Raw genomic sequence first — 11,687 nt, 5'->3', positions numbered from 1 at the left:
TGGGGCAGGAGGCGGAGTCCGGGCAAGGGGCGCCCACCCCGTTCTCGCCCTACGGCTGGGCCCCACCCCCTCTCTGACCACAGAGACGAGGGATGACTGCGCAAAAGCTAGTGAAGTGGCCCTAACCTTCCTGCCTAGGCTCCTCCGAGCTCCACCCCTGGGTGTCCGAAGTGTCAGAGGCGCGGCAGTCACCCTTCGGCCGCCAGCCACTACTTCCACTGAAGATCTACCTAGGCAACGGCCCGCGACCTGGGGGCGGGACGGGAAACGACAGTGGGCGGAGCCGTTGGGGGGAAATCTCACGAAGGCCTGTAGGCGGGGCCCGAAGCGCGCTTCCGGTTTCCGGCTGCGGGCTAAGGGGCGGGCCTGAGCGTTGGTGAGAGTTTAGTAATTGCGGTTTGGCGTGCGAGTTGTCTGAAACTCGGTAAGCTGGGTCCGCGAGCATGGCTGGCTCCCGGACCACTGAGGTTCCCCAAGCTCCTTCGTGAGGGCGGAAACTGAGCAACCCAGAAAGACTGGGGATTCTGGGAAATGTCGGGATACGGGCCGACTTGGGAGTCTAGGATAGGGTCCGGTAGAGGGACGGTGGGGTGGCAGGTAGAGCGGTGCTCCAGGGGCGCGAGGGCGGGGGCCAGTGAAGAAGTCCCACCTCGAGAGCTACCCAGGTAGACCCAGCTCCTCGAAGGCCCCCTGGCGTGATGGACTTGGGTGGAGTTGCGTCGTATTAAGTCTGTTTGGCCTCGGTGAGATTTTTGGTTCTGGGACTTTCTCCAGATGCATTGAGGTGTTCTTTGGAGACCTGCATTTGCTTTTGGCCTGGATTCCTGTCCTATAGGAGTCGCTCTTGTGGGCCTTTTGCGGGTATGTTAACGCCTCACACTTCCGTGCATCTGCAGGAAGGCTTGTTTAGTTTCCGAAAAGCAGTCTCAGAGAGAGAGTGGGGGGAGGGGAGAGAAAGACAGAGAGAGAGAGAGAGACAGAGACAGAGAGAAAGAGAGACAGGGAGAGAGAGGGAGAAGTAGGAAGGGAGGGAGGAAGGGAAGGAGGGAAAGAAAGGAAGAGGAAGGAGAGGAGAGGAGACTGCTGGGATATCTGTCACTCCAAGGTGTTGGGGAAGGAATGTGCCTGCTTGCTTGTGCTGCGGTTCAGTCGGTGGCATTTCCAGAAAGTGCATATATGAACGTTGCAGTCCCAGGCCCGGCCCACTGTAGCAGCGACTGAAAGACATGTAGCTTCTGCATCAGAGGCTTCTGGTCTGGGAAGGGAGCCTGATGCTTGCTCCTGTTCATGAACTGTTCTTATGAGAAACATTTTCTTAGTTAAACAGGTCTAAGGAGTTCCTTGGACTCTCCCAGGGAAAGGAATCATCAACAAAGGTATCTTGTCATGGTAAAACACATGCTGGAGGGCCATAAGTAACTATGCCAGTTAAGGGAAGTTCGTTGGCTGGTTAGGATGGGAGGGGCTCTAACAGGCACGAGCCTGGCAAACATGGGTCTGGCAGGCCTTGCCCTTCTCCCGTTCCCTCATTGTTGGCTAAAAACTGTTAGATTGCCGGGCGTTGGTGGCGCACGCCTTTAATCCCAGCACTCGGGAGGCAGAGGCAGGCGGATCTCTGTGAGTTCGAGGCCAGCCTGGTCTACAAGAGCTAGTTCCAGGACAGCCTCCAAAGCCACAGAGAAACCCTGTGTCGAAAAAAAACCAAAAACAAAACTGTTAGATTACATTCTTAAAGCTAACCACCATGGTCCATTCCCTTTCTTGGCCAACACATCTTCCTGAGGCTGACTACCAAGGTCCAGCTATCAAAGTATTGAAGTCCAGCAATCAAAAGCCTCCTTTTGGCTCACCTAACTAACATGTCTATCCAAAATTAACCAACTCATCCTAACACAGGGTTTCTCTTTTTCCCTTTATAAAATGCCATTTACTTATGGGCCATCCATGTCTGTCTCCTCTATTCAGAGGCAGTCCTTTGTCCTAGAGGGACAAATACCCCTCCCCCTCTTCCTTGTTTCTTTTCGATTCTCCCTAGTCCTATCTCCTGTCTTTCTCTCTTATTCCATGTCCTTTGTTCCTCTGGGGCAAATAAATCTCCTTTGTGCTGAGAACTTGGTCTTGGGGAGTCTTGGGCTGACTTCAAGTTTCCTTTCAAGCATCATTGGCCAAGTATCCCCATTGGGTTAAGACTGGTTTCATCCAGGGCCTCAAAAGCTCTGAAGCCGAGTGCTGGAGTCTGCTTTGAATAGTAGCAGCCTCAGTCTCCAGGATCCTTGAACTAGATTAGATGTCAGTGGCTGCCCAGCTCACATGGTTCCTCCTTTTTCCTCTGCCCTACCAGGAAACAAGCTCCCATCTCTCTGCTGGAAAACTTTGGTCACAGGATGAGTCTACAGTGGACTGCTGTTGCCACCTTCCTCTACGCAGAGGTCTTTGCTGTGTTGCTTCTCTGCATTCCCTTCATTTCCCCCAAAAGGTATGGCTAGTGGAGCAACAAGACAAGCTTATGGGGGGGGTCCTATCTAACCCTGAACTTTGTTGTTTCTGTGTGCAGAATTGGTGGACCCTGAAATTGGAGCTAAATGGAAACAAGCAAAACCTGTCTTAGATGAGGGTGCCAAGAGTTTTCTTTTAATTACAAATCTTTCACACTGTTTTTCTCTGTTACCTCTTCAGTTTCTTTCCTGTGCACCCTGCCTTCTGGTCTTTGCAAAGGAAGATCTATCTTTGGAGCCTGTCCTGGAACTAGCTTTTGTAGACCAGGCTGGTCTCTAACTCACAGAGATCCACCTGACTCTGCCTCCCCCCCAACCCCCTCCTTAGGCCTCAGGGCTGTGGAGGATGGTTGTGTGGAAATCAGAATACTTGCACCACTGGCTTATATTGTTAATCTGCTGACTTTTGTCCTCCTAACCAGCTCTTACTGGCATTGCCTAGTAGGCTCATGAGCATTACTCAGCCTATGAAGAATGAAGCCATATTCCCTTTTAACAAACAGAATTTACTAAGTTAATTAGGTGCTAATTTTTAAATTATATTTAGTATATCAGCACACTATCCTTATTTAAATTAAAATGTTATAAAATTACCACAGTTAATAATACCTAAGGAATATTCTTGCCAAACTCACATTGGCATCCCATTTACAGGAAATACAGAGATAAAAACACTGGTGGGACTATAGTCTTGGATGCTTTCTAGGACAACTGTCTTTCTTCCACCATTCAGGAGGTGAAGGCAGGATCAGGAGTTCAAGGCTTATTTTGACTACATAGCAAATTTGAGGCTAACTGTGAGACCCTGTCTGAAATTTATAAGGGCTAGGGAAATAGCTTGTCAGTAAAGTGCTTATTGTACAAATATTAGGATCTGAGTGTGATCTGCATTACCCATGTGAAAGCTGGACATGGTGACATAGTCCTGTAACAGTGCTTTAGAGGCAAAGACCAGGAGTATCCTAATCAGTCTAGCTGAATTATAAGCTCTGCATTCATTAAAACCTTTGCAAAAAAATAAAGTGGAGAAGGGTTACAGAATATGCCCACCTAAAGCTCCCATACTCATGTACCAGAACACACAAACAAAAAAAAGTAAAAAAAGGAGAAGGGGGGAACTGATTAAGACCAATTTAAAATGGTAAATGCTAATTCAGAACCATGCTGTGTCATGTTTCTAGCAAACCAACTATTGATTTTTAACTCTGCATCTGATGACAAAGGTGATATGTTGATAGGATCTTGGGACTTGGAATGTATACCTGGCCCCAAACTCAGAGATTCACCTGCCTCTGCCTACCAAGTACTGGGATTAAAGGGCATGCACCACCATTTAACAGTATGTAACTCCTTCTGAAAGGTTTTTAGAGTTGTATCTTGAATATTTGTTCATGGAAATGATGGAGAATCTGGGTTCCTTTTTGTAACCTAGGGTGGTAGGATTCTAGACAAAAAAAAAGATTGTTACATATTAGACAAAAGGAAGTTAGGCATAGTGGCACACTTATTTAATTCCAGCACAGGAAGGCAGAGGCAGGTAGACTTCTGTGAGTTCAAGGCCAGCCTGGTCTACAGAGTGAGTTCCAGGCAGTAAGGACTACCTAGTGAGACCTTGCCTCAAAAAAAAAAGATAAAAAAGAAAGACAAAAGGAATAACTATATTTGTGGCAGATTTTTCCAACTACTACAGGGGGAAGTACAATGAAAAGTAAGGTTTCCTTACTAGAGACTGCCAGTGTTTTAACACTATTTTTTTCCAGGCGTTTCTGCAGGTAGACAAACACCCTTTAATTAATTAATTAATTAATTTTTGGTTTTTCGAGACAGGGTTTCTCTGTGGCTTTGGAGGCTCTCCTGGAACTAGCTGTTGTAGACCAGGCTGGCCTCGAACTTAGAGATCCGCCTGCCTATGCCTCCTGAGTGCTGAGATTAAAGGTGTGAATCACCAACGCCTGGCTTAATTAATTATTTTTATTTCATGTGCATTAGTGTTTTGCCTGCATGTATGTCTGTGTGAGCATGTCAGACCCCCTAGAATTAGAGTCTTAGACAGTTGAAAGTGGCCACGTGGGTGCTGGGAATTGAACCTGGGTCCTCTGAAGAGCAGCCAGTACTCTTTACTGCTGAACCATCTCTCCAGTCCTGACAAACATCTTTTTACTAAGGACTCTTGAACTTAAATAGGAGAAATACATAAGCAGCTGAGACTGATTTTGTACAGGCCCCTTGGGCATGGGGGAAGAACACCAAACTGTTTTTCCTTTTTTCTCAGGGTTTGGATTGCAAAAGTGCATCTTCTTTAGTGTCTATCTTCATCTCTTTCACAGATGGCAGAAGATTTTCAAATCACGGCTGGTTGAATTGGTAGTGACCTATGGCAACACCTTCTTTGTAGTTCTCATCATCATCCTTGTGCTGTTGGTTATTGGTGAGTGAGCTGCAGCTGCCAGACCAGATCCTGTGTCATGGCTTCTAAAGCAATGTGCCACCTTGGATGGATAGAAAACAAGTTTTACCTTCTCATTTATCTGTGAAGGAGGTGATATTAGCAAGGCCTTCATTTCAATAGGTTCCTATAGCAGTTCGTGTGGGCTTACACTTGGTAACTTTTATATACTCTTTTGACCACCTGTTTTAATGCTAATGGAACTAACTGGCCTATGACATTGGTCCAGAAAATGCTGCCTTTTCAGTCATGTAGACAGCAGCGCAGTATTCCCTCTTGAAGCCTGACATCATCTTTTTTTTTTTGGTCTTTTACATTTTTGTTTGTTTTGTTTTGTTTTTCAAGATAGAGTTTCTCTGTGTAACTTTGGAGGCTGTCCTGGCACTTGCTCTGTAGACCAAGCTGGCCTCAAACTCACAGAGATCCACCTGCCTCTGCCTCCTGAGTGCTGGGATTAAAGGTGCGCACCACCACCATCCAGTGTCTTTTACTTTTTGTTTGTTTATTTATCATTGTTATTATTTTGTTGTTTGAGACAGGATTTCTCTATGTGGCCTGGAACTTGCTCTGTAGACCAGGCTGGCCTCAAATTCAGAGATCTGTCTGCTTCTGACTATGCCTTCTGAGTGCTGAGATTAAAGAGATATATGCCTGACTGCTTTTGGTTTTTTTTTCTCATCTTAAAAAGAGACTTGATTGGCTGGGCAGTAGGTGGTGTACACCTTTAATCCCAGCACTTGGGAGGCAGAGGCAGGCAGGTGGGTCTCTGTGAGTTCAAGGCCAGCCTGGTCTAAAGATCAAGTTCCAGGACAGCCTCCAAAGTAATATAGAGAAACCCTGTCTCGTAAAACAACAACAACAACAACAAAAAAAAGATGTGATGGTTCAGCAGTTAAGAGCAATGGCTGTTCTTCCAGAGGACCCAGGTTCAATTCCTGGCACCCACATGGCAGCTAACAACTGTAGCTCCAGTTCCAAAGGATCTGATACCTTCACACAGACATACATGCAGCAAAACACCAGTGCACATAAAATAAATAAATCTTTAAAAAAAAAGAAGAAAAAAAGACATGAGTTGGTTTTTGTTCCTTTTATTTGAGATAGGGTCTCACCCTGTAGTCTAGACTGGCATTAAATACCTGGCTCAGTCTCTTGAGTGCTGGGGTTACATATATGTACCAGCATGCCTCTTGAAACAGAATTTCTAAGCACAGGACAGACTGATTAAACAGCCTAGCTGGAAATGGGGTTCTGTCTTATTCTATAGTGGGAGGTAGAAAATTAGGTGTTTGACATGTCTTAAAGACATGCTTCAGGGTAGAGCGTGAGTTAATGTTCACAGCTCCACCCACTAGCTGTAAGCATTGGGTGTTTTCCCTTAATGTTCAGGGCTTGATGGGGGATTTGTTGAGATGGGACTTCCATCTGAACAGGCCAAATGTGCCTATGGATTCCCAGGCACAGCTGTTGGGTGCCAACTGCTCACATACCTCTTGAAATGATTTTAGCGAGACTCCAAGAAGCAGCTTTTTCCACTTAACAGTCTGAGCAGTTTCTGGAATAGGAGCCAATAGGGAGTATACAGATCTTGCTTAGGATTGAACTTCATCAAATGCCAAGCTTTAATAGTGTAGTAGTACTTTTTCATCAGGACCACCAGATGCAAATAATGATAATTATTAATTACCTTACATTTGTACCTAACTAGTTCTTTCAATTAAAATTAACATATATTTTTAATTTACTTTTTTGGGGGATTTTTTTTTGTTTTTTATTCTTTTTCAAGACAGGGTTTCTCTGTATTGTTTTGGAGCCTGTCCTGGAACTTACTCTGTAGACCAGGCTGGCCTCGAACTCACAGAGATCTTCCTGCCTTTGAGTGCTGCAATCTACATTCTTTTAAGAGGTTTATTACCTCATCTCCATTCTGCCCATCCTGCTTCACATTTGCCTGACAACTCTTCCTCCTTCCCATAGTGCTCTCTCTGTTCAGAAGTCCTGCCTATACTCTGCCCGCCTAGCTATTGACCTGTTCAGCTTTTTATTACACCAATCACAGCAATATATCTTCACATAATATAGAAATATCCCACATTTCCCTGTTTTTGTCTAAGTAAAAAAAGGAAAGATTTTAACTCTAACATAGTAAAACTATATACAATAAGAACAGCCAGGCAGTGGTGGCACACGCCTTTAATCCCAGCACTCAGAAGGCAGAGTCAGGTGGATCTCTGTGAGTTTGAGGCCAGCCTGGTCTACAGAGCGAGTTCCAGAACAGCCTCCAAAAGAAAAACCAAAACAACAAAAAAGAACAATATCAGGCAAGAATTACATTCACAATGTCCATTCCATTTGTATTTGGCATATTTGGAGAAAATGCTCTATTGTCTAGCCTGATTTAGTGAGTCCAAAGTTTTATACCTAAACCACTTTCTGTAAAGTGTAGTTTTTCTCTGCCAACCACTTTGTGCACCCCCCCATCCGCTTGGGCTCTTCTGCCATAATTGTAGTCCCCAAATAACACACAGGACACTATATTAACTATGACGCTGTTGGCCGTTTGCTTGTTTCTTACTGGCTATCTCTGACTTAAGTATTTACCCCATAAATGTTAATCTAAGTATTTGTTTTACCAGAGAAAGGGTCCAGACCTTGTATGGTGGCTACATGATGTCTGTCTGTCTCTCTCTTTCCCAGAATCCTCCTTGACTCCTAGTCCCACCTATCTTGCTTCCCTATTGGCCAACAGTGCTTTATTCAACAACCAATAAGAGACAGATTTCAGAATGACATCTATCAATTTTCTTTTTTGTTTTTTTTTTTTTTTTGAGACAGGGTTTCTCTGTAGCTTTGGAGCCTGGCCTCGAGCTCACAGAGATCTGCTTCCCTTGCCTCCCAAGTGCTGGTATTAAAGGCGGGTGCCACCACTGCCCGGCTAAGCCTTAGGTTATTAAAACATCTTAACTACCATATTCTGTAGCTCTCTGAAGTGTTGGAAGACCATCTATGTAAACTGTATCTCTGTTTGACCTTGAAAATATACCTAGCATGACTACAAATTTGATTGTTAGATGACTGACTACTGGTCTGTATTTTTTAATTATTTTAAATAGTTTATAATAATAGCTTTTAAGGACTAGAACTTTACATTTTTATATTTTTGGTTGTGAGTCTAGCCTTTAACAGCTGAGCTATCTCTCCAGCCCAAACTTTACATTTTTAAATGAACTGCATAGGTAGAGTACCTTAAATAAGAGTAGAAAGCTACACAGTATATTGTAACAAAAGTAATCTTAAATTTGTATCAATATACAAAAGTCTATACCAATGTAAAATATTTGACTAGTACTTGCTTTTTAGTTTAAAAGTAGATCCAAATAATCTGTCCTTTCATTCTATTATTCCTATTTTAAAAGTAAAGTCAATAATTTACCCTTTCTTGTATCCCCCTTTTTTCTTTTCAGAACGAGATCCTTGAATTCAATCTCTTGTGTAGTTTTTTTTCCTGACCATGACCAGGCATGACCATAACAACTTGCACTAAACTCCACCAGACAACCTGAAACCAGTCACCCCACCTCTTGAGAATGTAGATGTCATGTTCTCTAGACTGCTTCCTGTTATCTGAGGGCAATGGCATCTTTAGAGGACCCTGAGAAAATTGGGGTAATGGTCATGTCCTGGGAGAGCTAGTTGTATTATTTTTTGTTTAGTATTCGTGTGAAGGGAAAGTGTACAGCTTATCTGAGGTCTTGACTGGATAGTCTGTGAGGCTAGACCATCTCAGCTAGCAGGTTTGGAGTTTTTCTGGATGCAGAACTCTGAGGAAACTACGACAGAGGCATTCTTGAGACTGGATCACCTTGGTTATTTGTTTTTATTAGTGTGTGGTCTTTTCTGAAAACACAAAAACTTTTAAAGGTAACATATCTGCATTAACACAAGGATGGAGGTGCTAGAGAGATGGCTCATAGATTAAGAGCACTGGCTATTCTTCTAGAGGACCTGGGTTCAATTCCCAGCACCCACAGGGTAGCTTATAATGGCTTGTGACTCTACCTCCAGGGAATCCAACACCTTCACACAGGCATACATGCAGGGAAAATACTAATGTACATAAAATAAAAAAATAATTTTTAAAAATCTTAAGTATGGAATGTATGGTGTGCATAGATCAGCTAAAGATGATTTTGTATTTTATGTTTGAGCAGGTAAAGACATCTGTTAACTTTATAAGTTCATTTGAACTGTAAACAAGCCTCTGCCTATACCATATGAAAGGATAGCATGCAATAGTAAGTCGTGAGGACTCTGTAGCCAACAAGATTTATTATGCCTCATCTAGTCTCAGCTGTTCCCATGTAAAGAGATCAGTATATAGGTCATCTGTCTATAGTCTTTTTTTCCTTTATGTCTTTAACCCAGAGGTCTCCCCCAATCAAATGTGATCTTTATTAATTTTGATGAGATCCATAGTTTCTTGTTTCCTGTAGAAACAAAGGCATAACCTCTCCCTCAATGCAATACATTTCCTGACTTCTATTCTAAAGTTAAGACAACTTTAAAATGTATAGGCTGCTTGAATTCTGCAGTTTTTCCACAACCCAACATCTCAGCAGCTGTCTTTTTTTGCTCATTAGCATTTTAAAAACCCAAAGTCAACAAAGCACTGTACAGCATCCAGCTATGCTGTGTATTTCTCATCCTTACGTGGCTTATTACTTCTTCTTTGAAGACTTTATTATTTTCAAACCTTTTCTATGACTGTCAATACCCATTTTTTCCTTCCGCATATAAGCACATTTTTAAACATACTATATCCACATCTGGCTCCTTGTCCAGAACTTTTCCTAGCTTTCTCAGGCCCTATGTTTGAATATTTGACTCTCCATGTTGGATGCCATATGTAGTACTTTTTCACCAGGACTGCCAGTCCTCAAATAATGATATGGAGACTTATTTATTATCAAGTATTAAAGCTTGACTTTAGCTTAGGCTTGTTCCTAACTAGTTCTTTTTTGGGGGCAGGGGGTTGAGATAGGGTTTCTCTGTGAAAAGGTCCTGGCTGTCTTGGAACTACCTCTGCAGACCCAACTGGCCTTGAACTCACAGAAATCCACCGCTTCTGCCTTCCAAATGCCAGGATTAAAAGTGTTGCGCCACCACCACCCAGTCCTCACTACTTCATATAACTTAAATTAGCCCATATTCTTACCTATGCTCCTTTATGAGGCTGGTTACCTCCCCTCTCTACTCCTTATCCTGCTTTCTCTGTGCCTAGCTAGAGATTCTGCCTTTCTTCCCAGAGTTCTCTCTCTTCCTGGAAGTCCCATCTATTCTCTCCTAGCTACTGCCATTCAGCTTTTTATCACACCAATCACAGAAGTACATCTTCACACAGTGTATAAATATCCCTGGCTGTCCTAGAACTCGCTTTGTAGTCCAGACTGGCCTGGAACTACAGAGATCGGTCTGCCTCCGTCTCCTGAGTGCTGGCATTAATGGCATACATCATCACCTTGCTTTGTTTTTGTTTTTGTTTTTGTTTTTTGAGACAGCGTTTCTCTGTGTAACAGCCCCAGCTGTCCTAGGACTCATTCTGTAGATCATGCTGGCCTCTGCCTCCTGAGTGCTGGGATTAAAGATGTTTGTATAATAAGATGTTTTTTCTTTGGGGGGCCTGTCACCAAGCTCTCAAATGAATCACACACTGAGTCTTAGTTATGGGTGTCTGGCCTTAGCTTGGCTTGTTGCTAGCCAGCTTTTCTTAAGTTATATCATCTACCTTTTCCCTCTGGGCTTTTATCTTTCTTGTTTTTGTATTTTTCACTTTATTAACTCCATGACTGGCCCCTGATGTCCTCCTATCCTTGTTTTCCTGCTTCTCTCCTCTTCATTTTTCTTATTTCTACTCTCTGCCTGCCAGCCTTGCCTATCCTTGCTCCTGCCTCTCTATTGGCTGCTCAGCTCTTTATTATACAGACACAATAACACAGCTTCACTGAGTTAAACAAAGACAACATAGACAAAAGTTACAGACCTTAAAATAATGTTTTCTAACATGTGCACTCTAAGTTTGTGTGCTTGCTTTTGAGTTTGGAGTAAAGCCAAGAATTGTAGAGGCAAGGCACATGTTGGAATTATTCTATCTTGCTATGTCCCCTAACTAGAGCCACGAAAGTATTTGATTTCCTAGTACAGCTTAGTGGGCCAGAGAGATATATGTAGAAGCTACTAGTTGACACAAACTTGATTGGTTTTGGATATCAGGGATCTGCAGGTGTCTGCTTGGGAATTCTAAGGAAATAAGACTCTGATAACTGGCAACTTTAATGCTATGAAGCATAATCTAGGGGGTGTGAACATGGCTTAGTGGATAAAAGTACTTGCTGTGCAAGTGTAAGGACCTGGTTTCAAATTCCCAGAACCCACATAAAAGTCAGATGCTGAATGTGTCTATAGTACCAGAACTCCTACAGAGAGATGGGAGGTAGAGATAGATGACTCCCTGGCAGTTTGCATGTCCTGTCTCAAATAAGGTGGAAGGCAAGAATTGACACTTGAAGTTGTCCTCTTACTTCTACAGGTGTTATGAGACACTTGTTTTTAATATTCACACACAAATACAGTACTCAGTGATATCTTGCCTGTCTCACATGGAAGTATGTTAAGAGCCTCCTTCAGATAGATTTTTTTTCTGTTGTTAGTCATTTGTTTGAGACAGAGTCTCATCCTCTATCCTTGGT

General features: G+C 43.1%; 1 protein-coding gene across 4 annotated transcripts in view; it reads left to right on the top strand.

Annotated features, from left to right (window-relative positions):
• Positions 1–282: 282 nt before the first annotated feature.
• Positions 283–11,687, top strand: part of Bcap31 (B cell receptor associated protein 31) — a 38,371-nt gene continuing 26,966 nt past the window's right edge. Inside the window, exons 1-4 of one of the 4 annotated variants that reach the window (XM_013125853.3) lie at positions 292–424; positions 1,320–1,376; positions 2,342–2,476; positions 4,823–4,923. In XM_013125853.3, coding sequence (XP_012981307.1) covers positions 2,385–2,476; positions 4,823–4,923 — 193 coding nt within the window. In that variant the 5' untranslated portion in view covers positions 292–424; positions 1,320–1,376; positions 2,342–2,384. 4 annotated transcript variants of the gene reach the window in all.

The sequence above is a fragment of the Mesocricetus auratus genome, unplaced genomic scaffold (genome assembly GCF_017639785.1).
Source record: "Mesocricetus auratus isolate SY011 unplaced genomic scaffold, BCM_Maur_2.0 Super-Scaffold_100003, whole genome shotgun sequence".
NCBI lineage: Eukaryota > Metazoa > Chordata > Mammalia > Rodentia > Cricetidae > Mesocricetus > Mesocricetus auratus.
This window is presented reverse-complemented; position numbering and strand designations above follow the sequence as displayed.